The 26,883-nt window shown below is 38.1% G+C and overlaps 1 protein-coding gene across 2 annotated transcripts in view; it reads right to left on the bottom strand.

Annotated features, from left to right (window-relative positions):
* Window positions 1-2,235: 2,235 nt before the first annotated feature.
* LOC139700105 (trehalose transporter 1-like protein) overlaps window positions 2,236-26,883 on the bottom strand; it is a 131,505-nt gene continuing 106,857 nt past the window's right edge. Inside the window, exons 1-7 of one of the 2 annotated variants that reach the window (XM_071598626.1) lie at window positions 12,499-12,675; window positions 7,713-7,966; window positions 6,796-7,003; window positions 6,285-6,590; window positions 5,455-5,663; window positions 4,200-4,495; window positions 2,236-3,503 (exon numbers count right to left, since the gene is read on the bottom strand). In XM_071598626.1, the coding sequence (XP_071454727.1) occupies window positions 3,201-3,503; window positions 4,200-4,495; window positions 5,455-5,663; window positions 6,285-6,590; window positions 6,796-7,003; window positions 7,713-7,966; window positions 12,499-12,512 (1,590 nt within the window). In that variant the 5' untranslated portion in view covers window positions 12,513-12,675 and the 3' untranslated portion in view covers window positions 2,236-3,200. Of the gene's footprint in view, window positions 3,504-4,199; window positions 4,496-5,454; window positions 5,664-6,284; window positions 6,591-6,795; window positions 7,004-7,712; window positions 7,967-12,498; window positions 12,676-26,883 lie in introns of those variants that run through there. The other variant, XM_071598625.1, reaches the window with a different exon arrangement.

Here is a 26,883-nt window from a genome sequence, read left to right on the forward strand (position 1 = left end):
GCCAGTGGTGCCCAGACAGGTATTCTTTCCCACTTTCACTGCTGCCTGTGTTAAATGTGACTTGCCCTTAGGAGTAACTAGGTCTTTTTTCATGAAATCAAGGTATGGTATAATGTTTTCAGTCATCATATTCCAAATTCTTAATTAATATTAAGCTGACTGCTTCTCTAACAAAAAAAGATAACTGCGACTACTTGTTTTAAGATTAGATTCAGAGTCATACTCACAATATCAAGTTAAATCAAAATCTATTACCTTTCACTCAAATTGTAATAACAAATTTATTATATCAGTGCAATGGTGAACAACTCCAATTTTGATGCTGTTGCTACTTTGAATTTCTCATCTTTGATGATGTAAATATTCTTTGAATGAATGTTTTGATCAATTTCTTAAATTTACTAATACTTTTTAGGACTTTTTCTCGCTGAAGATAAATTTGTCTTTAATAATGTAGATAAATTTTTAACACATCCATTTAACAGTATGAGCTGACTTAATAACTTGAAATTTGACCTATTTTCAATTGAACCTAGAGTTTGTCATGATTCATTAAAAGTGGGTACTCGTAAGGGTAATGGACCCTTTAAGAGAATGAATCCATAAGATGTGATCTTATGGATACATGGTTTATTTTTTTCTGACCTATTTTACAAGACTGATTATTCTCATTACATAATTTTTACGTTAAGAAGCTCAACAAACAAACAACAAAGGGTTTACAACCCAAAAATTAAGTTTGCCAATTTATAAAGTCAAGGTTTTGTAATTTAGAACAATTATTTGGGTATAATTTTGCAAAATAGAGGTTGCACACAAAAATTCTGCTGTGCAATATTTTTTTGGATCAGGAAATAAATTTAAGTTTCTCCTCACTATTATCAAACAACCTAAAATCAAGCCCCAAAATTTTTATATGCAAGCGTGCACACTGGTTGTTGTAGCTGTTGTATCTTAACCCCCAAGGTATACAGAGGAAAAGTATTCCCCTCTAACCTTTTGATTTACCCTTCTCCATATTATCACTATCATTTTCCACTTAACTGACATGCTGCAGTATAAGCATGGACATGTTTGTTGGATCCCTGGTTCATCATTATTTGATGTTATCAATGATGGACCTCATAAATAGATTTTTTGATGAGCTCATACTATTTGCCAAATAAATAAATGGTAACTAAATAGTGTTAATTAGTAGCACTGACTGACAAAGTATTGGGCTTTAGTCAAATTATTTACTTGAGTTGGTGCATTTAAAACTAATGAGCTCAATTCCCAATCATCTACCAGCTCAATATAAATTACAGATTCAGGTAAGATGTGGTGGAACCTTTCCATAGTAACAGAGTTAAAAACTCTTGCAATTTTCCTCTTGATAATAAATCTTTATTGAGTAGAAAATTTCTGGAGTTTTCGTCCCTGTTATTATGTCCTACTCATTTAACATATATAGTCTCAAGGATTTTGAACATAACTTGGCTTCTTCAGTAGGCATCCCATGATTTATGAAATTTCCATTCATTCTACCAAGTAAATACATCACCTAATTTAAATCTTTGAATATAAATAACACTGAGATGGTCTACAATTGCCTTCATATTAAAATCAGGTTTTACGCTCTTCAGGAAAACAGTGTTTTTAGAATTAATTTCTTTAGTTCTTTTGATAATATTATATGCATGTGTGTAGTGGCCCTAAAGATTACTAAAAAAGATATATTTTTGGAAAGTTATCCTGTGGGAGTGATGCTGAAGATATGATTTCATTGGTAGATTGGGCCAATACATTTTGTTTTTATCCATATAATTTGTCATATTATGATCACTTAAACTGGTAAATACTAATGAATAACTGATCATAGCACTTTTCCACTTGATATTTTTTTTTATTTTACAACCGGGTTTCAATGTATTACATCATCAGGTAAAATTTTAAAAAAATATATCCAGTGGATAATTGCTACGGTAAGTTATTCATTATGTTTGACTTCCACCCAGTCATGCCTGAACCTACTCAATTTGGTAAACACTATGCTAAATTACTTACTTTTACCATGTTTTCTCACTCGTTAAGTAGGCAATGTATTTCTCAATTACTTTTAAAAAAATCATCTAATAAGTGCCTAAATGTCATTAAACTCAAACTGACTTCATATTTTTGCTGCTTATCAGAGGATGTGGCAAAACATTTTCTACCTTAGGGTAAGAAGAACATGAAATAAAATAACCTGGATTATATAAATGATTTTTATCACAACTCATATAAATTCACAATGCAGTTGATGCTTGAGCATCTTACTACTGACACTATAAAAATAAATTTATAGTTCTGTCTAATATTAAAAAACAAAAGGCATCATGGCATTGTATTGCACTGCCCTGTTGTAAATTAATAACCAACTGCAAAATTCAAACACTGAAGCCATAAAATAGTTTTTCAAGCTTTGGCCTCATTCTTGTCCATCTTTTCAATTCTCAAACAGCATGACATACTTGCTGCAGTTAACATATTTTCAGGGCAAAAGGTCTAATTGGTGGTAAAAGATTAAATAGTTTTGGAAAAAAATACTGACAAACCTCTTACCCTCTAATGGAATACATTAATTTCACATATAAACTAGGCATTAAGTTTACCTTGTCAAGAAATGTCTTCTAACTAAAATAGAAAGTTCTCAAATAAACTACTTCAAACAGATTCAACATTGAGCAATTACAGCTTTAAACGAAAAAACACACACATCCCAGGCATAACACAGTCACACAGTTAAGCTTGGCATGATAAATAATTAATATTTGCTTGATCATAAGAGCAGAATATTCTGCTCAGCAAAATTCAAGCTACAAATGAATTAGTAAAACATTCACAAATATTTTGCAACAAATCAGTTCAAGAATTTAAGAGTAAATAATACTATGAAATGATTGATGAAGTTATGATTAATTATGGCATATGCTATGAAAACATAAGCTAGAGAATCACATGAGTTTCAAAAACAAATATTTTCATAGTGCACCATGTGAGATCAAAGTATGAAACCTCAGTCTTTTACCCACAACAATGATGGTAAGGACCTCTGAGAATATCACTTAACCAATCAATGGAAGGCCAGATGAAGATGACCACTCACTTCATTTGTCTCTAGATTAGGCGATAAAAACTATACCGATGTAATTCAAAGTTATGATGATATGTCACCTTCACTAAATAAGGGCTGGCCCTTTCAAATCTTTGGCCACTTCTTTTGTTTTAGTTGGTCCAAGGGTTGGAGTAAGTCCGGAGAAATAATCTTCTATTTCTTGAAGGGTACGACCTTTGGTTTCAGGAAGGAGAGTAGCAAAGAAGATTGACCCAAGAAGAGATACACAGCCATAAAAACAAAAGGCACCAGGGCGGGTTAATAAGTGCTGAAGGAAAGGGAAGGTCTTGACCACAATAAAAACAGAGAGGTGAGCTGCACACGTAGTGACACCTCCCAAAATACCACGCACTCTGGTTGGAAAGACCTGTTGAGCAGAGAAAGAAAAATCGATCAATGCCTGAAGCAATCACTAAAACATTTATTGGAAATTGAAAACTCAAATATTTCTATTTAATGTTAACCTGTATAAGTTATTTTTAGGAATGGCGATGTTACTAATTAATTTGGTTAACGGCAAAATGTGCAGAAGATAGTCTGTCCCTGATAAACTTATGGCAAAAAAATGCCAAGAGATTAAGAGATCACTAAAATTCATGGTAAATATTATGTAAATCAAGAGTTGACTATATTCCTGCAATATGTGGAGGTTTTTTAAGTACATACTTTCCACCTGTTTCAATGATTAAAAATGTATGAATCACAAGTCTATTTGAAAGTCATGTCTAGAAGGGAGCAGCCATTAAAATGAATCTGTGGCATAGGTTGTTTTGTTGACAGGTCTGCCTGGAGGCATCTTCATATCAAAGTGATTCTGTCACTTATGATTTTCTGGGCAAGGTCACTGTACTTAAAGAAAAGAAGCCACTACAAGTTGTCTCATAGTTGGCTTCTATTGTGCAAGCAGAGTGTTTTAGGAATGTGGTATTTCCCCATTCTCAATCATATCCCAAAATTCTAATTCATTAATAGAATACACCAACCATCTAATTAGCATAAATTATGAATATTGCATTACAATGAACATTAACGTCTCCTAAATTGAGCAAAAAGTGTAACTCACCTCCCCAATCATTACCCATGGAACCACTAAGTAGCCCAGGGTGGATGTGATGGTAAATCCAAAGAGGCAAATGATAGGTAACCATGAAGCTGCCGAAAAATTCTCTCCAGGAGGTAAGTATGCCAAGGAACCTGCCAACCCAAGCATAGTCACTCCACAGCCAATTGATGAGATGAGAGTCAGAGGTCGTCGCCCCATACGTCTCATCAAAACACAAGCAGCTGCAGTAGCAGCAAGTCTCACTGCCCCCATACCTACAGCTGTCAAGTAGTCACCGTCTCCACCACCACCAATGCCTAAACAAAAATAAAATGAGTTTTACCAAAGAATTAATCTTGAATCAATTAATCTGCATATTTGAAACAATCAGTCTAAATTTATTCTGGGTGAAAATTTGCATTTCATTCTCTGATATCACAATAATAATAATAACAATTTCTTCTTTGAAATAATATTCAGAGAAGCTGTGTGTATAAGCAAATTATGGAAATGAACAATGATTTTAGCCCAAATTTTCAAAGAAAAATTGGGCATAAAATTTACATATCACTTGTTTTATTATCAGAAGTGCAAAATTGGCACATATGGGTTTTAGGTCTTTTTAATGGTTAACATTGTAATAGCTAATAACTCATTTAGTTTCATGGTCAATGGTCATAGCTAATTATGAAATTAAATGTCGAAGGTAATTAAAAATTAAATTCATAGCCACAATAATTCAAATAATACATTTTTTTGGGAAATTCTCACTCATTAAGTTTATTAATTCAGGCTATAATTATATCTAAAACTTTTAATTTTCTTAAACGGACAAGTTACGGAACTGATGAATTTAAGCATATTTCTCACAAAATACTCAAACATTTCACAATAAAATTTAATTCTTCTTTGTCATTTACTTCTTCATCTTAATTTTAGAATCGTTATAATAAAAATTTCAAATTAATCATCTCCATTCTATTCGCCAATGATACCACTGTGTTCACACTCAGAAGTATCTTATGGGTGACATAAGTGTAGTAGCACATTATTAAATGGAAATTTCTCACCATTAAAAGAAAATAAGGTACTTATGCATGTATTAATTTACTTTAGATACATAAATGGATCTTATAGAGAAAATCTTGTTATTTTTCTATAATTCAATTATTCAATTCATGTACTTTACATAATATGGAATAACATTTTATGCTAATAAAGCCTATTTTTTCATCATTGTTACTTCATTCTGATATTAATATAATATATAACTAACCTGCAGTTCTAATCACTTCCACTGCATAAAACGTCACAGCATTGACCCCAGAAAATTGGTATATAACGAAGTACGACACCAGCATTCCTAAAGGCCATAAAGATGACTTTTTGAAGAGTGCCTTTAAGAGAGGTTCTGGTTCCTGTGGCTCGACAGTCAATGGAGCCATTTGACTACGACTTTTACCCACTCCAGCACTGATGCTACTGCTGTAAAATTAAATATTCCAAGTTTAGAACATGTAGTCTAAGTAATTTAATTTTGGGCATTTTAAAGTAGACCCTCATGCAAATATTCCATTAAATGAGAGAGTGTTCAATTAATGAACATGGCAAGGAATATAATCAAATAGTTAAAATAAAATTTGAACAAATGCTTTCTGAGAAATTTCTATTTGGGTATCATGTGCTGAATGGCAGAACCTCACCCAGTTTTCAATCTATCCAAAGATTTTAATTACTCAGTTATCCTACGTATGCCTAGGAATTGTCAAAGTATTTTATATAATAAATAACAAAGGAAAAACCGGCCATCAAGGAAAATGTGACAATTTTTAGCCATTATTTCAATTCATTAAGATTCAACCTGCATGTACTGCACCATTAACTGATCTCATACAATCACTCTTTTCTACTGCTGGGCAAAATATCAAGCAAACCAAAGAGACATGGCCAAAGTTTTGATAACCAAAGTTGGAGTAGGCCTGAGGATGGTGAACACACTAAATTAATTTTATGGCCAGGAAAATATGGTGCTATTCAATAACAGGAAAAGAGTTATTATTTTAAATTATGTTCCATTTATTCCAACATTAGAAAAGAGGAACATACCCTCGAGCTAATTGGTCCAGTTCTCCATCAAGGTCACAGACATCACCTCTGAGCCGAGCAAGAGAGCAGCGGGCCTCTTTTGTCCGACCATGAGAAATTAACCATGATGGAGTCTCAGGAGCTGCCACTGCTGCCAAAACCAAGGCTACAAGTGGGACTGCAGCACTTACTCCTGCACTATGTCGCCATGACGGTAGGCAGGCACCCAAGGCATACATCATGAGGACACCAAAGGAAACCCCTAATGATGCCAGGGCAGAGAGCATTCCACGAAGATGGGGCTGCGTGGCTTCAGCAGTGTAAACCCTGTAAAATGCATGAGGAATAATTTGGGCAATGTAACCAATTATTCAATTTGTAACGACTGAATGAATATTATTCAGTTGACAAATACTGAAATAATCAGTAAGTTGTACACAATGAGCTATTTACAAATTTTTAGATGCACGAAAAAATTTCAGAGAATTTCACTTTCCCATTTAGGGACTATTTTTTCAGCAAGAATGCTCACCTGGCAGGAGCTCCAACTAGACCACTTCCAAGCCCCACGAATAGCCGGCCAGCATAAAGCAATGGTAGATTATATGCCATTGCAATCAGCAGCCATCCAACAAGGAGAGGAACTTCAACCAATAATAAAGCAGCTCTGCGACCCAGTGCATCCATCAGCCACCCACTCAGCAAACAACCGATTGGAGTGGAAATAGATGAAAGAGATGCTATGCAAAAAAAAAGAACAAATGGTATTTATTGAATTAGTGACATTGCAATTCATTGTCAGAGACTAGGAAAGTGTACTGATTAATTTATTGTTAACATTGCAAGGCATACAGAGTAGAATTTAGCCGTAGGATCAAATATTAAAGATAAGTGAATACAATTGTCCACAAATGGCAATGAGATATTATATGATATATATTGCTAATGCATATTAATGTTTAAAGTTACAGCAGGCAACCTTCAACAGTTAGGGTAAATGTGGGTTGCTATTATCTTCACCACAAATATGAACGAGACATGAGAATAACAAGCTTATAACTCATACTGGCTAAAAAAGCACTGGGTACATTTACAAGAGCAAAAGGAACTGATTTCACTACCTACCAGAGTTCAGAAAAACAACATGACAATTGAGTAATAAAAAATTTCCAGCATCCGATATTGACCGCCCTCCTTCCAAATTTATTGTTTGGTCTGTCATTGTATCTATTAAGGTAACATGCCAAGGACAATATGTTTATAACTGGCAAAGGTTTTTTCAGGAAAAGTTTTGTCAGCTTTCACACATCCAATGCAAACTCTCATTCAACTTTAAATTCAATTTGCAAACACATTAAGCCTTAAAATAGAAACATATGCTACTCAGTCTGTCTGAACCGTACAAGCTTAATTATTTGACCCTAGTTTCATTAAAATATTGGTACTCACCAATCCATGATGCTTGTTCTTCATTAATTGGCAGTGTTGAATTTGGCATTTCCATTTGAGGAATAGCAACAGCAGAAAACCCAAACACCATTCCTGTGTTGATGGTCCCAACATTGGCCACGAAGGCCACCAAAACCTGCCTTAACGCACTGCCACGGACAGGCCGCAATTCTGCCTTCTTGTCATTGAGAAGAGCCTCCTTTGCCTTTCCATTTGCTGGGTAGATTATAGCTTTGCTATCAGTGTGCAATTTCCTGCAACAATGGAACAAAAACTTTTAGTGTGTTAATTACAGGAGATGGTAACTCAATTTTGCTATCATTTCTATTCGCAGAGAAAAGAACATCTACTTAATTTACCTCGGAGTAACTCCAAAATATTTTTTGACAAATATGAAATATTAATACATTTTTGGTAAGTGTAAAATATATTACAGCCAGAATGGCTGTGGTGGTCATTACAATACTGAGATATGTATATGAAGAAATATTATTACATTTCTGAATCATTGCCTTTAAGTCAATTTGTAATCAATGTGGACCATAATTTCCCCTTAACAATTTTTTTTCTTTTAAAGCATACCATATTGTTCATTCATCCACACTAAACAGAGGGCAGTACATTCCCTTACATTATAGATCATTAATAGAATCCTTGTTGATATTTTCTAGGAAGCAAAGGTGTTATTTTTGCCAATATGTTCATGGAAATGGAATGTTGTTTGATCATCAACAGCAAACAGTTCTAAAAAAATTATTTTAGGCCCCAAACACACAACCTAAGCTCGTTATTCAAATGCTTAACACTAGGGTTTACAATATGCAATATTCATGGAATGGCAATTTTCTCTCCAATCATTTGAGTCATACCTACAGATAATAGTATTTGATGAATCAGACACGGTGACCTAATTCAAATCCAGTGTGTCTTCTGAAAATAATTCCGGGCATTTAACAAAGAAAAATAAAAATTGTTCCCGCTAAGTCTGATAAAAACATAATGGCCAAAGCTAATTTGAGCTTTATAATCTAATTTAAAAACTAATATGGCATCTATCTCATAAATTATATACCTGCAAGGTACACAAAGAAATAGGCAAATAACAGAAAGATTTTTCCATAAAAATAATGTGGTCTTTATCCTTGATTTTGTTTTGATCACGTATTGTAAATAGGGTAGAATTTGGGTCTAATCTGCCTATCTGTGATATTCTAATAACCTCACTGATGTCTGATATAGGTACCAAATACCTAACTTCCCATCCGCTTTAGACCAGCTCACCCATCATAAGATTGGAGAGACTCACCCTGTTCTATCAATAGCATTGTGACCCTCGATTTTTCAACAAAGGCAGCAGCTCTACCTTGAGCAGAACTAATTCTTTTATCTTTTAACACAGGCATATTTTTTCTTTATTACTCCTAACATACATAATTCTCTGACGAGTCCCAGACACTTGAAACATACTTTTGCATAACTAATATCAAAATATACCTCCCCTTCACTTTTCATGGTATTATAGCAACAGATAGACCGATGTAAAATTGATCACACCAACACTCCATACTACAAAGCTCACATACAACTGATAGATTCACTGCACTTTTCCAAAAAAATTACTTGGGCAACACAATGTATTACACAAGTACAAGAACAAAGACTTCTTGCACATAAAATCAGATATAACCCATTGCAAATATACCTTGTATTTTAGCAACTAATATATTTTAGCTTAAAATTTTCTCTCAAGGAGTTTCCCTTCAGTGAATAATTCATGAGTTGTTTTCAAGTCAACAAGATTTAATGGAAAGAGCTGACTTCCATGCATGACCTGTTGCCATTTCCATTGGCAAGAAAATGTGGGAGAGGGTTGGTGTGAAAAACAATTCACCTAAGATTCAGGACCGCGAAAATTAAAATCTTTCACCACAGGTTGGCTTGATGTAGCAGGAAATCTTCCGCTATTAGGCGGCCGTTCAATCTATCATTAAAAATCCTTATACATTTTTGACTATTTCTTAAGACTTCGTGGATTAAGTGTCACGGTATGTACGATATGTCTCGTAACTAATTAATATTTCTGAACATCTGAACAGGAATCAAACCACGAGACGCCAATTCCTTCACAATTTTAACGTCAGTGAGGTTTTTAGGGGAAAAACTCCACACGTACTTGAGAGCGCAGTGGCTCGGAAGGTCCGCCGTTCGAATAATGCAGGTGAAATCTCCACTAATTCGATTCTGATATGTGCTAATTCAACTTTTGAATCATTTGCACATCCCTACATCGTAAATACCAAGTCCTATGCTGGCGTAAATACAAAAAATGTTCTGTTACTGCGGGTACCAAAGACTGGATAGCAGTCAGTAAGCCTAACCTCTGAAAGTATCAACCTCACCGAATATTTCATAATATTATTCACCCGCTTCTTGCGACAGGCATTCCATCAATGCCGCATGCGGAATAAGATTGTATTGACTCGGTACACTTTCTTTAGTAAAAAAACGCTCGCTTCCACGCGGCGTTGTATTCCCAGATTTCTAGAGCCTCTAAGAACATTTAAGGACGTATAAATATTTCCCCCCTATTTCTGCCCGACGCCATCGTTTGGCATTAGAATTGAGGGAAGTGCTTAACCTCGGCCTATTTCCAAGATTTACAAACTCTTTACTAATACTCCTAATTTTAGTCGGACTCGCAAAGACTTTTGAGTCGCTGATCACCAGCTCGAGTGGAACTGCTTCACTCTGGAGTGATCGCCGCCAATGTTCAACGGCAGAGATAAGCGAGTAATTCTTCCAACGGCTCTGACAAGGCAAAATATTTCACTACTAAACGAAAATTTGGAGTCGGATCACGAGGACTTACAGCGCAATTTAAGTCAAAATGTAGATGGTGCATACGGAAATGAGAGAGAAAAAAATTAAAAGAAAAAGTTTACGGCGGACCATTGTCGAAGACCGAAGAAACACTGCTTGAAGGTAATCTCCATTGGTGACCACACTTTTTCCCCCGATTATTTCCCAAAGAGACTACAATTAAGAAACATTGAACCATGTCACTCAAATGAATCGAACAAGATCTTAATTTTAGATAAGGCAGGGTGCTACAAAACAGGGCGCCAACAAGAAAAATGCTCCGAACACGTATAAAACTGCTCATAAGATTTGAATCCTTAACTTTGAATCTTTTTTTCAGTCGGTGGTCGTTGTTGTGGTCAGGGTCCTTTCACGCTCATCAACGATATTTTTGTGAAATAACGAGACATGATACCCCAACGGACACACGTAGCGAAATACGGATAGTAGGTACATTAAACATGATATCTAATTTGATATTAAAGCCAATAACGAAAAGCAGGAACGATGGCCAAATATATTATTTTTAATACAGTTATGCCACGGAAAGTAAGACGATATTTCCCTATGAAATTCCATCTTGCCAAAACTTATATTTTGAAAATGTGGATAATATATTAAAATAAGTTGTCAAGGGCTCAAACCTTCGACCGGGCGTCTTTCTACGCGTTTCTAGAAGGGCCTGGCGCAAGAGAAGGCAACAGCTGAGTGTCGAGAGGGATGAAGGCCCCCCGGAACTAAAAATACTGGCCGCTCTCCCATTATTGCTGCAGCGGAACTGAGCCGGTCTCGTCATGATACTTGCTTGAGTAATGTCCTATTGCTCACTGAAAACTGAAGCTGAGCACCACAACAAAATTATCGACATCCCGAACAATAAATGACAAGTGTATTTTCCAGTTCGTCACTCTCTCATGCCGTACATCATTGGCACGGAATGTCGCCCTTCAACCAGTACTTTCAGTAGACGAAATTGTATTTAATGCCAAAGCAAAAATAATTCCCTCCGAAGATGAGGGCAATTTTTGTTAGGTCTATTTTTGTTAAGCCTTTCCAAAAATATACACAATGATATGCACTGCGGGCACGAAACATCAATAATAACACCTATGCAGGCACATTTATGACCTAAAATGATGTTATGAGTGAGATTGGCCACAGAAAACACAGCCCCAGGATGCCGGAAGATAGCCTTACCGTGGATGATGCAATAACTAAGCATACGGAACACAGCAAAGATCTTTTGGCAACTTAAATCAGTCAGATGAAATAGAATTTTTTCTCATGGTTTAAAAGACCACTCTTGCCTTAGGTGGCTACGCAACGACACCGCAAATCAACACGGAAACTTAAAAAAAAATCCGTTCCAGATAAGACCTTAGCACTCGAAACATCCACTTGGGCACGACACACTCTCTCTCTCTGGATGCTATGTATTCTTTAAGGAAGATATTCGCCACTGAAATGAAGCACTACCACAATTTGTTTTAGCCACTTTAAAAAATTGATCACCGGATTGAGAACTAATAATCGTTAATTTTGTATTTCGGCCACTCCTGGCATCCCGCCACGGAAAGAAACACCTTTTAAAACCCCGAGAAAATGTGATATATTATACTGAATACGGTCCGTCGGAAGTGGTTTATTGTAGAAAAAAAGAGCAAATGGTAAAAGCAAGAAAATCCTATCAAGTTCACGAGGGCTCAGAGAAAAAGGGCATATGAAAATGAGTAGCCGAATACTTTTAAATGGACGTAAAAATTTCCAGCAGATTCGCGGGGGAAAGGGTAGAAAGTCACTGCTTGGCGTCGCCGCTCCACCCACGTGTACCGACCGGCTCAAGGTAACGGGGCTTCGGCGAGGGAGATAGAACGTAAATAGAGCACGGTAAACCGACACGCCGTCCCTATAAACATGTAGCACATACCTTGTTTCCTCCATAATGACGGTCCTTTAACCCTACAATTCCGTATCGTGAACAAGTAAGCCTCTGACACTTTGAAGAAGAGGGATTGCCGCATGCAGCGGGTATCGCAGTCCATCCGTTTCATGAGACGAGAGCAAGGGCGCGTGCGTCTTCCTCGGAGACGAACTGAGAAATCATCCCCACTCCAAAGGAACGGCCGGTGTGATCCCTTATCCTCTCCCCCGCCCCTTGCGCCCTCCCTCCATCCCCCCCACGCAGACACGCACTCACTCCCTTCCCCCTTTCTTCCCCCTTCTCTCTCTCGTGCCCCTCCCACCTCCGGTATCCCATCCTCCAGTCCACGAAGGCTTCGGTTCCGACACGACCCACCCCTCCCAACACGTCCCCCACCATTTTCCAAACAAAGTCACACTCCTCCACCATTCCCTTCCTTCCGCTACCCCTTTTCTCTTTCCAATTTCCCATCTCAGAAACTACAACAACAGAGCCAAGGGGTGTGACATCACACAACAGCACTCGTTTTGTCCTCTCTCTTCCCCTCTTCCAAACTGCATTCTATTGCGTACCCCCTTGGCCGGACGGCCCTGAGAGAGTGCCGATATGTACTCTGAGCGTACCCACGGATAACCCAGCACTCACGGTTCAGTATCTCGCCTCAACCTCCCGGCCTTTCCGTCCTTCAGACCCTACCGCAACGCGGTCAGGATTAAGGGACTCCAAGGTGGCGCCCTCTCTCCACGGCTTTCCCATCATCCTATATAGGGGTCGATGTCATTGCCGTGCCGACCGCGCGCGCACGGAACCCTGCCCTTAGTCGCCGCCCACATCCGTAGCCCTGCGCGGTAACCCGACTTGCAATACAGACGTAAATATCACTGCACTTTTTGGCATTTAATTATTACCGACTAATAAAATAATATGTTTTCACTGATAGCGTTCGCGTGTGACATCAACGTAGGCGATTTAAGTTTGACATTGGTATTCGACGGACTCTTCAAGTCTTGTTGCCCTAAAAATATTCCAATTATAATTTCCAAAAGCTCTAATTACCCCGTGGTGCGTCCTCTTAATTCAGTAGGGCTTAGAACTTCAACTTAGATGATCGCAAAAAATGTATGCCAATGAAGTACGAGTAGATGTTCAGAATACGGCAAAATAAACAATGGATGATTTGAAAAATCAAAAAGCTTGGCGAACGTAGAGCAGGGGGGAATTCTAACAAAAAGGTATTCACAAGCATCGAAATATGATGATCCGAAATTGTCGCAACAGGAAGGAAGGGAATTTTTCTACCCTTTTTTTCAGGGAAGAATTAAATCGCCTCATCTCGTGTTTATATATAGCGTTTCATTGGATAGTGATAAAAGTTGTCATGGGGTTTAGTAGACCGCAGTATATTTCATACATAATTGCATGTACCCGAGTTGAGATTCGATTGCGCGACCTAACAGCTGACACGCGGACATTTGCTCTTTTTCCCCACGGTCGCCTTCAGGACGGTCCCACAAGCAGTCTTCCCCGAGGACCTCGATCTGCTGTTTTGAGTCTCAATCCGTAGAGGGACTCACGCCACGGCGTGGCCTCTCGTCACCTCTCATCAGTGAACCTGATTCGAAAGCGTCCGTTCCGCATGCATCCCGGGGACACAGAAGAGATGGTCCTTCGTCGCACAGCTTTCCGGCAAGTGACATCTCCCAGGCGCCGCAAATGTGATTAATAGCAGTTTAACCCGAGCAATGTGACCCGATAAATGGGACTTGACGCCTCTCGGAACACTTAATTTTTTCCTGAATTTTCCACAGCCTTGCCTTCCTTCTCTTAATATCCCAAACTCTGACTCAACGGCACCAGTTGATCATTTACGATGAAAAGAAGAAGGAAAAAATGTAGCAATATAAAAGCAATGCAACATCGTGACTCATTATTAAGGGCAGTGATAGAAAACAATACTGCATTAAACAGCCAATGACGTGAGTCTGCTCGACAGATAATCCCAAGGCCATAAGTTCTAATCCCTGATCATGCTCTGATGTTTGTTGCCATAAAATGTATTTTTCTGGTATGTTTAAACAAACAGGTAACCTGGAAGTATCATAAATCCTTAACCACTAATTACAATTAGTGTGCCTATGCTTTCCCATCAGCAGTAACCAATTCATATATTTTATACACATTTATAAGAACCCAAAAGAGATATAGGTCAATATTCAGTCATAGAACCTGCCATAAGGATTATACAGGTATCAATTAATTAAGTAATTAATACCTGTAGGTATTAATCATTACTTTACATTCATTTTTACTAGGAATGCGACCGATAAACATATTTTGATTTATATTTATATTTTTAAAACTATCATTACTTCATGTTTATTTGAATAGTACCATAATAAATAACAGATGTATTAGTGGCTTTATTAAAAAACTGCACAAGTGTTTTTGTTGGTCGGCGATCGATGTTCCGGGAATACGTCAACTTATGTCGTCCACGTCTGTCCGAACGATTTGGAAAACATAATGACTATAATCCTAGAATGAAAATGTGCGACATAGTCAACTTTTTACCGGCTTTTCAAATTTTAATTTAATAACCAACTTCACAGATTTACGCTCTTGTTCTCAATAGGAAGAGCAAATGAACAGCAAAGAACTTCATGAAAGATCCTTTTAAAAAATGTGAATTCACAGTGGTCCTTAGTTATGCGTTAAAAATGTTTCTTCGAGTATTCATACAAAGTTATCAAGGGAAACTTTCATTCTGATCGGTGCTAATATTAACAGGTAAAGCAAAAATCTTCATCTAACAATATCGCAAAAACGTTTTCGCGGCTTTTCTGGCACCCGTGAAAGGTGCGCAATCACTAAACTAGAAGATCTACGCGCAAAAATCAACTACTTCACATTTAAATTACACCGAAGAAATACTCTATTAAAGTCATAACACAGTTATGTTTTTTTTAATTTCACAGTAGCTAAAATATTAACATTTTTATCATAGTGTAATTTCATCTCCAGTGTAATTTCTCTAAATAGTCGTAATTGTCTTCTCCTGTAGTAAAGTTTAAAAAGTCAATATTACAAAAATACACCCGATCTCTTTTTCTAACGACATCTTTAATTTTACCAAGTGACTACATCTTTAATTTTAGCAGGTGACTGGTACAGTTTTGAAAGCGATAATTCTTTTAAATATATTTCCTAGCGTTTTAAACAAGGGACACTAATACATCCCATACACTCTGCACAGTGCACATCTCTCGGTTTGAAGGAACTTGGCAACGGTTTGTGCGTCGCATTTTTTGCTGCACACTTTCGGACTAGGCAGAATTCGGTGGCCGAGACTAATTCCGGAAGAGGAAGATGGAAGGACGACTTAGTAGGAAGCGGCAAGAGAAGAAGCATGCGCGTCTTTGGCCGGTACGAGGGATGGCTTATGATCAATTGTCCCCGAGCACAACGAGCGTGAGTTGTAAAAGACCATGAAGAAGGTTGAGAAGGGAGGAGAGTAGGGACGTTAAAAATAAGTACACGACGGCATTCGGCCGAGACATCGCGGGATGCGAGCCAGGGTCCACGCGTTCCGCTGACCTCCCGTATCAATAAATCCCCTTCGTCTTAAATGAGATTCAATTCTGATAAGGTTCGTAGGGTCTCCAAGAGGTCACGGCATATGTGATCCGAACTCTTGTACTTAGAACTGCCTCATCTATCCCACCAATCCCAATCCGATGAGCCGTTCCTAAAGTCAACTAATCAAGGCCTAAAGTCACGTAATTCTTTCCTTAAATAGGCGAGCACTCTTTATGAATACAAGACATACTTGGTTTGTACAAAAAGATCTGGTAAAAGTTTCGGGAAAAAATAATTATTAAATTCTCCAAAGTACATCCCTTGAGAGCGTTGACACACACTTTTGCCCTAGCGGCTTTTCCACGACTCGAAGGCTCCCTGGCAGGCGGAAGGTCCTTAAGGGTAAGTGTGCAAGCTTCTTTGACGGCACTTAGGGTTCCATGGTGATGTCCTTAAAGAAAGGATTATACTTTTTGGATTAGGAAATAGTCTGCTGGTGCCAACTCGGGACTGTAAGGGCAAGTCGGGGTCTTATTCAATGGGTTGCAGAAGGCCTTCGCAATCCGACATTCGACTCTGCTCTCGGTCGTCCGTCAAGACCTTCGGAACGAATTTAGCGCAGATCTTTCGCATCGCCAAATTTTCAGTGATAATGGTGTGCACTGTCATCTTATCAATCCTAATACGGTCTGCGATCATTCGCGCACTTAACCGACGGTCTGAGTTCAGCACTTCACGCACGCGTCAGGAAAAAATTGTTACCGCTACCTTTTCTACGATCCTTTTAGATGGCTGCAACGAACAGTGTACAAGGTTCATACAGCTGCCGCTATAGTGGAAAGAGTTTTCAATACTTATAATGTAATCATTTACTGTACGAGAACAGCGTCTAACCATCCATTTTCCCCAGTTGTGTGATTCAACACCTATCGAAATTCATCCTATATGTAGTGGAACATGCGGTATTGGTTTTAGGGACGATAAAATGGGGTGTGAAAGTTCAGAGAAGGCCGAAATTCGGGTAATAACGAACCTCTAGAAGCTTTGGTCACGGAATAGCTGGTTTTTCCAGAGGGTAAAAGTGACCCCAAGTGGCCCTGGAATCATGGACGCTGGACGTGGAAATGGTATACACCAACAGGAAAATGATATTGCGGCGTTTGAGAAATTTCCGCCATATGGTGTATGTAGTTGGTAAGGAAAAGATGAGGAGACCTTTGAACTTGATGCACCTAGTACATGAACGCGTAATTGTAGCAGAGGTTTCTGCCATGCGACGCTAATTATGAGCCATTTCCCGAAAATCGTGGCATTATAGCAATGCTTCCAATTCGGCCTTCCTTTGGGTGACAATGTACTTTGTTGGCACTCGAACACTTGACAGTATAGTATAAGCAAGTGGGCCCAGAGTGTATTAGGTAAAAATCTGGTTTCAAGGGTAAATCTCTAAATTTTTACTAATTTTTTAAAAATTTTTATACTACGCCATAATAGTGGTCCTGTAATCTTAACGAAAGGAGACAACGTGAAAATAAAAAATGTTCCTCTTTTAACTCGTTTTTAAAATAAAGCCTTCAACAAATGAGACTTTTAGCTGATAATTCAACACGGGTTGTGTGATGCGGCCAGCAACATGCCGATAACAGGACTGAAGTCTGCTCTCCAATACTTTGACAGATGCACTTGAAATCAAGAAATCCTATCACGTTTGTCTCATTGTCAGCTTATGTTACTAGGAGTGTGAAACAAACGAAATTTATCGTTAACAAGAAGCAGAGGCGTAATCAAGGGCGTAATTATTACTCCTAATTTTTGCCAGTGTCAAGTGCAAAAATTTAGCTTAAGGTTGCATATAAATAAATATTTTTTTAAAGAGCAGTCCCTTACATGATTTGTAATTATCGGAAGAAAATATTTTACCGTTAAGATACTACCTTGATCAAAAAGTTCCCGGAATAACCACCGTGTGGCGCTCCCATCGTTCCGATTTGAGTTCTGTTTTTTTTGTTAAATTGGTACATCTGTTGTTGATATTCCCTTTAAATCTTAGTGTCATAACTTGACATTTGCAAAAGTTACGGTCGGTTTTCGGTATGTCCATCAGTGCTTCCTGCGATTTTTCCATTACTTCCTCTCGGCTGCTAAAACGCGTTCCCCGTAATGGTTTTTTAACTCGATTGAACAGAAAGAAGTCATAGGGAGCCAAATCAGGTGAATTCGGTGGCTGTTGGATGGTATTTGTTGCATTTTTCGTCAAAAAATTACGAATAATGATAGCACTGTGCGACGGTGCGTTATCATGGTGCAAAATCCACGAGTTTTCTGCCCACATTTCTGGTCTCTTTCGGCGAATTGCTTCACGCAAAGATTTGCACACGCAAGATTTAAAGGTAATATCAACAACAGATGTACCAATTTAACAAAAAAACAGAACTCAAATCGGAACGATGGGAGCGCCACACGGTGGTTATTCCGGGAACTTTTTGATCAAGGTAGTATACTCTGAAATCTGCCCGCATGTGGTACGTATTACCTATTATATTTCTCGTCTTAGATTAGGTATTTAACTATTTCATGCCTTTGAAAAAAAGAAAGTACCCAACATAATCGGTAGGGAAATAGTGAAAAATTAGGTAAATATTCATTCAATCAAGATGAAATTCTCGCCGTTTCTCCACCGGAATAGTTACTTCACCCAGATAATACTCCGGGAAAACAATTTTATTCTTCATCTCGTATAATCAACGCCATGATGAGATGATGCTATTTTAAAGGAGGCGGATAAAATTTTGGCAAAGACTGTTGTCCCTGTGCTCACGAAATTGAAATTCAAAGAAAATATACCGACGGCATAAGATGACGAAAAAATGGACTCAATAACCCGTGCAAATGTTGATCTCTCATTGGGACCAGTAATCAATGCTGGTTTGCTGTCTCCTTCTATTTCATTCTAATCTCAGTAGATACTACTTTCCTCAATTTTCCCACATCTCATTATTTTCTCGAAATTCTCCATTATTGATCGCCCTCTGTAGATCTTGCCATCAATTTTGTATGATATAAAGAAATAATTTTATTACTTATTATTGGCCATCTACTCCTGGAGCAATTCATCACCGAGTGCCTGGTAAACATCAGAGATCGCTGTCGTCATAATGGCAGGAGGCTCTGGAGGAGATGCACATGAGGGTAGCCACGTCCGCCATCACCGCCACCAGATGGCTGCCGCTCTATCAGGTCCATGCACACGGAACCGACTAAAGGACCATGAGGGTGGCCTTCTCCGAGTGCATGCATATTTCGCCCTGCCGGCCGAGATTCACTTGATGGCGTCTATCGGTTGAGCCATTCAATCCTTCGAGGGCGCTCCAGATGAGAACAATTAACTTCACAAAGTAGCCCATCTCTTTCGCGTCCTTGTTCCCACCACCCGGAGCTGAAAACCCATCACGTACATGGAAGGCTCCAGATGGCCGACGCCAAGCAAAATAAAATTAACTGCGCATTGAAATTCTTACATTTTTCCTGTTTCTTCCCTTCTTCTCATTTTGACTTAGCCCTCTTCCAACATTCATTATTTTGGTTGAATTTACGTTAACCGCTCAAGCTATATTCTTCATTCTCTTTCGCGAAAATAATATCATCAGCAAAGCTTGGTCAATTTCTCTGAGCACGGATTCCCCATTTTCTTTTACTTTTGCTGGTTCAATATTAAGAGCCAAGATAATGGGCGAAAAGGAAAACTCATGCTCCTCCTACTGCTTCTCTAATAGAGGATGCCACAGATCAATTTGAATATAGTGATCAGAATCTTCCAAGTAGAAGCAGTTGTTGGGGGAGGCGACCGGTAGCCGAGTCATAGCAGGGTAGCCCCCGCCACACGCCCTTGCGGCGGCTTGCGGGGTATTATGTAGATGTAGATGTCATTTGCGTCAGAAGGAGAGGTGGGCAATTCGGCATGGGTAGGATATTCAGGGAATGGAATAAGGGAGAAACCTGGTGTCGGCATCAGCCTACTCTTGACGAAAGGCGCAAAGGGGTGATAACTGAACTTCCCATTCGACGGATGGCGTATTCAGTTTAAGTGCTCTCCACATCGCACCCCAAGTAGGGATCGGGTTACCACTCGACAACCCGGTCACCAACGGCAGTGGGATCTTCGCTCCGACGTATTCAAAATAGTCGTAATTCAGAGCGATGTTTTCGATTCCTGAGTCCTCATTCCCGTAAATACTTAATTGCAGCACACAATTTTGATAAAAGTCAATCATTACTTGTTAAATCAATTATTAACGTCTTATTTAACTTATTCGTCGCTCAAACTACCTTCATTCAAAGAGTTGCATCAGTCAGTACCATTCCGGTCACCTCTTTCCCATAATTAATTTTCCACAGGTATCTTCCTCATCTCTTACTTAATTTACTACAAGAATGTCACTCTTAACAAACCAAACAGCATTACCTCTCGTTGAACGTTCCTTGGAGTGACTACTTACTGCTAAATAGGTTACTTAAATATTGACCTGAGAATATTTTTCTTGCAGTTCTTATCGAAGTTTGCTTGCCTTCGTCCCACACTCTTTGCCGCGGCTTTCAGTGTTCCGTTTTTCATTTCTTGCCAATTCCTTTCAATTGATCCCGTTTTCATCTTCAAAGCCTTATTGTGAATCCCTTGAAAGGGATCCCCTGAGTTCTGTTCCCTTGAGCTTTATCCGCCTTCCAAAACTTTCCATTACTCTTATCGTTCTCTTGAGTTTAAGTTGACCCTTCATCGTCGCCAAATGTGACCACTGTCAATATTCGCACCTAGATAACAGCCTGGATTCTCTCTTTCACCCGAGTTATATTTGATTTGGAATCTTCTTCCTTTTCGACTCTCCTTCTGGACGATCCTCGATCTCCGCACTCTAAATCTTCTTGGATTATTATTTTCCTTTCTTTTAACGTCATTTATCGCCTATCGAAATTCATTCGCAGGCATCTCCCCCTTTCTCTTCATAATCCAATGTAAACATGAACATATTCACCTCAATTGTGTCCACGGGTTTAATTTGACTGGTTCAACGAATATCTTCATCAATTTGTTAAAAATTGTTTGTAGGGCAAGCATATTTACCCGCGAGAATTACGTGGAGCATAACGGGCGTGTTGGGTTATGGGTGGAAAGTGGACGGTGTGGACTAAGGAGGGTGTGGTCAGTCGTTGTTTATTGGAAAAAAATTGCTTCCTGTTGATTTTTAGCCAATACGGAGAGAAGCAACTGCGAGTGTTGCGTAAGAACTACAATTTAACTACCGTGTGTACAGAGTCAAGATTACATTGGATATATTCAAGCTGCTTCAGAAGGTTCAATTTAAACTCTTTTTTATTTTGAAGCGTCACATTTTGGGATGAACGTGTTTGTTCTCAAGGCATATGGTAGTCAATATTCATAGTGTGCCAGGAATTCAGACCGTAGTAAGAAGTTTCTGGAGGGTAAAGTCTCACATAGCTGTTTCCGAAATAGTTTTGTATTAGCCATGCCTGCCAGACGAATCTGATGGTTCGCGTGCCCGCCTTCTAAACCCAAGCCGCAAGTTTGGGTCCCGCCTCTGTTGAAGGTGAGAGGGTTTATGATCCGTTTCCTAAATATGAGTATATAAGTTCTCTGAAAGTAGTCTAAAATGCTATGAACCTTTATTTTTTACATGATGCATAATTTAGACAAAGCTTAATTGTCTTAACATATAAATTACTTTAAAATTCTCTACGAGTATAAGTATCTTATAAGAGTATTTCAATTTGCGCAGAGTTTTGAGAAACAGGCTCCAGAGGTTTTCAGCCTTTGTGTAATTATTCTGACGAGCCTAAAACCCAGTCCCCAATCGTACCACGGTAGGAGAGATCATGACAATAATATTACAGAGATCAAGGGTAGAACAGATAGATTTTAGATGTCGTCTTTTCCACGAACAATACGGGATCAGAATAACATTGTCCCACCGCGGTAGGGTCATATTACAGTCATAGATAGTCTGGTGTGTATTCACCCCCCGCCATAGACCCTAGCGGTGACTTGCAGGGAACTAAAATAAAAATAAACTGATCAACCGTACTATCAGAATGAACAGGCGCTAGAGGCGTCAGGAAATCGAAAACAGAATGTTGGAACGTTCAAGCGGAAAATATTTGTCACAATGGCACAAGTAATACTACAGGATAAACATACCAGCTAGAACTGGAAACCACACCTGTACAGTCAAGCGTATGAAAACAAAGGTAATTTGATTCATAAAAGATGTTTTTTTATATCTGCAAATGAATTACTAAATTGCAACAACAATAGAACTGAGACGGAAAAGAAATGACTACTGGCATTGAGGGATGCCTATGCAATAAAGAAAATTGTCACCACCAACCTCATTGCACAATAATATTATGTAACACACAGTGGAGTTAATCAATCGATGAGGTTATTTGTCATAGAAGCTTTGACGAACAGATAATTGCGATAATATAAAATATATCTTTATATCAGCATAATCCATTGCACTTATAACCATAAACAATGCCACATGTCGATACAAATCATGAGTTAACAATACTAGAATGCGATAAAAGTTTTCTGATGGATTCCCCATCGACTAACCCAATTTTATTGTTCTCTTTGTTTTCAAGTATTACATTGCTCAATGCACTTCAATAGCGATACTCCTCAATACTTCTCATCTCGCATTTTCTCTACTACTGCCTAGGCTGGCTTCGCGCGCCTATCCATTTCAGATAATTTTATCCCCTCTTTCGTCGAAAAGAATTAAAATTTGTAAATGTCTACAAACTCTTATCTGATACCTAACTCTTAACTGATGTCACACGAAGTATAGCTGACGAGGTAATGTACAGGTTCAGCGGCTAGTGTATCAGATGATGCCCTAACGGGTGAAACCGGTCGTATGGTATCAATAAACGTGTTCGTGGAGTTTAACACAATTGGATTCCTTTCACCAATGCACAGAGATTTCATTACACAACTTCCAATGTTTATTTCATCTCATCTTTCCACTATATTCCACAAGTTTCACACTTAACTGGTTCCATTAATTGATAATACGCTGAGTCAATAAATTTACCTTTAGGAACATTCCCTTTCATTAAAATCTTTGAACTTATCCAGCAACATAAAATGCTTCAAGGTCATAGATAAGTACACAAATGCTACGTTTGCATGAAGCGTTGCCAGCTTTCATTATTCGTTGGCAGCAAATGTTTTCTCGTGATGAAAGTCTTCTTCGGATTTTTTCTCTAATCACTGCGCCTCCTCTTCTTTAATTTCATTCGTCGGTGATCTCATTTCCAAGAGAAGGAATTCTTTGCATATTTCATTCGAAAAATTTGGTTTACTTTGCCTAATTTCCTTCTGAAACAGACTCATGTGATGATTTAACTTTTTTATCCTTAAATTCCGATGTAAGGGGTAATCCTTACATCCTGGAACAGTAGTGAAGTTTCAGTAATGCTTGAAAGCAGCGCTTCGTTAATTCTTGGCAAACGAATTACGTACAAATTAGTTTGCCTTAATGTTTTGCCAGTTATAATTACTTTCTTGGGAGAAGGTGTAAAAAATATTTTTCCTTGCCTTTTCTTCAAAAAATGGTACTAAGAATAAATCAACAAAATTACTTTAATACTTGCAATGTAGTTCCATTTACTGGAATGAAATCTCTCAAGTTAGACGTTTGTGCGAATGATAAAAGAGCAAATACTGAGTTTCATTGACATTCTCATCAGGTATGAGATTACAACATACAAATCCACTATTTTGATGCCGAAAAATGAATATCGGCCGAAAGACTAGTTAAATGATAATTATTTAAGTTCTTACGAATTAAATATTAACTCCGCTGCTTCGATCATGTAAATTTTATGAGTTCGTGAAAAAGATTATATATTTCAAAAACGAAAACCCCCGCCATACGTCCCATCTCGAGAGGAATGTACGTATCGTGGAAGTTTGTGTGGAAGTCAATTAGAAGTCCACTCATGGAAGAAACAGGTAAGAACTCTCCCCGAAGGGGGAATGCGTGGGAAGACACGGCAAGAAGATTTTCAAATGGGGAAAAAATACTGGCAATTGAAAATTTTCCCCAAGGATAACATTACTTCGGACGAAATGAAACTTTAACGGGTGATCTATAGAACCATTTCAAATAGTGCTCCGTTTATGGCACTTTATGTTTTCTATCACGTCACAGAATTAGCCGTCAGTTTTTTAACAAAATGGTCATGTCTTCAGGAAGGCGTTTGTGCTATTGGGGGGAAGCGCAGTATGAAGGTCACAGTGAAATGCAGTCAAGGTGAGTTAATGACCTACGCACTGGCCACCGCCAGAAATCCTGATCAAAGAAGCCACAAGATTGTCTCGTTGGAATTGAAACCTTTGAATAGTAAATTAACTCGCGAAGAAAGGGAAACGACTAGTGGACACAATTTAGTAAGGACCTAAGTCCGTCTCCCAGGATTGCAAAAATATGCTTGAAGTGTAATTTCATGAAGATGATCACGCTTGTATGATGAAAATAATTTTTTACTCTAGAATGAAATGACATCGAATAAATTCACCCCGAGGAATATCTTTGTATCATAGCCATAATGAATCATTCAAGGATATGTGTTTAAATAATCTTGGAGATTATCAAGCCTTCAAACATTGAAAAAAGCGCGCAATGGTGATTATGAGATCTACACATATACGCTTGTTGCCGCATTGAATTTTAAAGCGTCCGCATTTGAACATATATTAGAATATTATGCAAGCAAAGAAAAAAAAGAAGAGGAAAACTCGAAACGGAAATCCACTACGTTCCTATAAGATATGAGAGAAACTGAGACGATTAAATCATATACCAAAAAGGGGAAATAAGAAAGAAGTCTGACTTAAAAGAAATATGGAACGATCAAAGAGTAAACATTAGAATGATGCAAGAGATGCATTGAGCCAGTGCAGGCTGAAACTCGGCAGCGCCATTATTTCAAGTCGCCGACCCTTAACATTTTCCAGAATGTAACTTACTGATGGACATAATCGATTGCGGTAATGGCTGGTAAGATTTGCAGTTTCCATTCATTATTAATTCATTTGAGAACAGAGGGCTGTACCACCAAGAGCGTAGGTATTTAGTCGAATTGCATCCTGCTTTTGTCCCCGGCAAAACAAAATGCGTCTTAGATCGAGACGCTATAAAATACAACTTGTATGCCAGGGGAGGGAATTACACACGGTAATGTTTATTTCTCCAGAATACACGACAGATATCAAATAAAATTGCTGCAATATGTTATTCATTTAAATTTACTTTCAGCAGCAGTAATACCAGATTTACTTTTGATTAATTGGGGAAACGGAAACACGGAGTTTTTCGATGTTGATACATGAGAGTACAACATGAAAAGTTCTCTACCACTGCAAACTATGACCCCATAGTTGCAATTACCTCGGAATACCGGCTTAGAAACCTCATTTTTTCTTAAATGTATTGAGCAGAATCTTTCAATAAAAAGAATTCACGTTCTTAGATGTATCACAAAAAGTTAGCGGCTGAAACAAAATGGAAACATGGGAAACTAATACACATCATAGATTTACTGAAATGTTTACCAACAAAGATATTTTTTACTCCAAAGATATGGTAATAAAAATGAAAAAAAACAAGAATAAGAGAATCGTGTGACTATAATATAAATAACAACAAACTCCTATCAATTTATTTATATTTGGAGACAGAAAAGTTGGGTCAAGCCATATGCATTTCGAAAAAGGAAATAGTCATAAAGAAAAATAAAAAAATTCTTAAGCACAGCAAGTCGTTAGTCACAGCAAGACACCTCCTTCACCATTGGAATGATTTATATCACAAAAAAACATTAGTCGACCGACAGAGGCCACAATGAATGGAGTCAATCGAAGAGTGTTTACAATTAAAAATCACTCGAACGCCTTGAGACAGTTACTGACTCAGGGGTCGCCTTCAACTTGCCTTGTAACCCATCGAGGGTATATCATCAGAATGAGTGTTAAAAAAAGCGTCGCATTTATCTCGGGGACATGAGTCAAGGGAGGACGTAAAAGAAATGAGTAAAACGGGGGGGGGGCACAAATAAACGTGTCGAAATCGTCCACACGATATAACTAACGGCCCAGGGTATCAGGAGATAAAGGATTAATTAAGAAGCCCGGTAGGAAAAAATTACGGACATATTCGTGCGATCGGCGTTAAATGACCAAGTCGTGGAAGGCTTAAAAAATCCCAATTGCTATTATTACATTTTTCCACATGCATAACTTTGAATGGTGACTTTGTAGAGAAGTCTGAAGAATAACAAGTAACAATTAAATTTCTATCTCGTTTACGTTTTAGTAATAATTAAAAATGTACGATACTCCTCGTATAACTTCTATATCTTGGCAAAATTTCGACAGGTTTGCAGAAATTCTTATGGTTCGAAAGTTTTAACTTCCCTGCATGCACCTGCCCTTTTCTTTCCATGAACAGGAACTATTAGGCCGAGGGTATTTTTTTAGTTGGGCCTATTTGATGGGTGAATTTAGTTAAAATCTTAGTTAAAATCTTCTTCCAGTAATTGAATTAGCTGCTAAGCAAAATCTTCAAATCAATCCTTATTTGCAAATCGTTCTAAATTTCCCCAAGTTCCTTTATTTTCATCTTCAACTATTATTTCACCGTGTTCATATTACATATTTCACTACCTTCCTTGAGGCGGTTATCAGTATAGGCAGTTTGTGTATCATTTTTTGCATTTTTCCACGTAATATGTTCG

This window comes from Hetaerina americana, unplaced genomic scaffold, assembly GCF_022747635.1.
Source record: "Hetaerina americana unplaced genomic scaffold, ioHetAmer1.1.p SCAF_10, whole genome shotgun sequence".
Taxonomy (NCBI): Eukaryota; Metazoa; Arthropoda; class Insecta; order Odonata; family Calopterygidae; genus Hetaerina; species Hetaerina americana.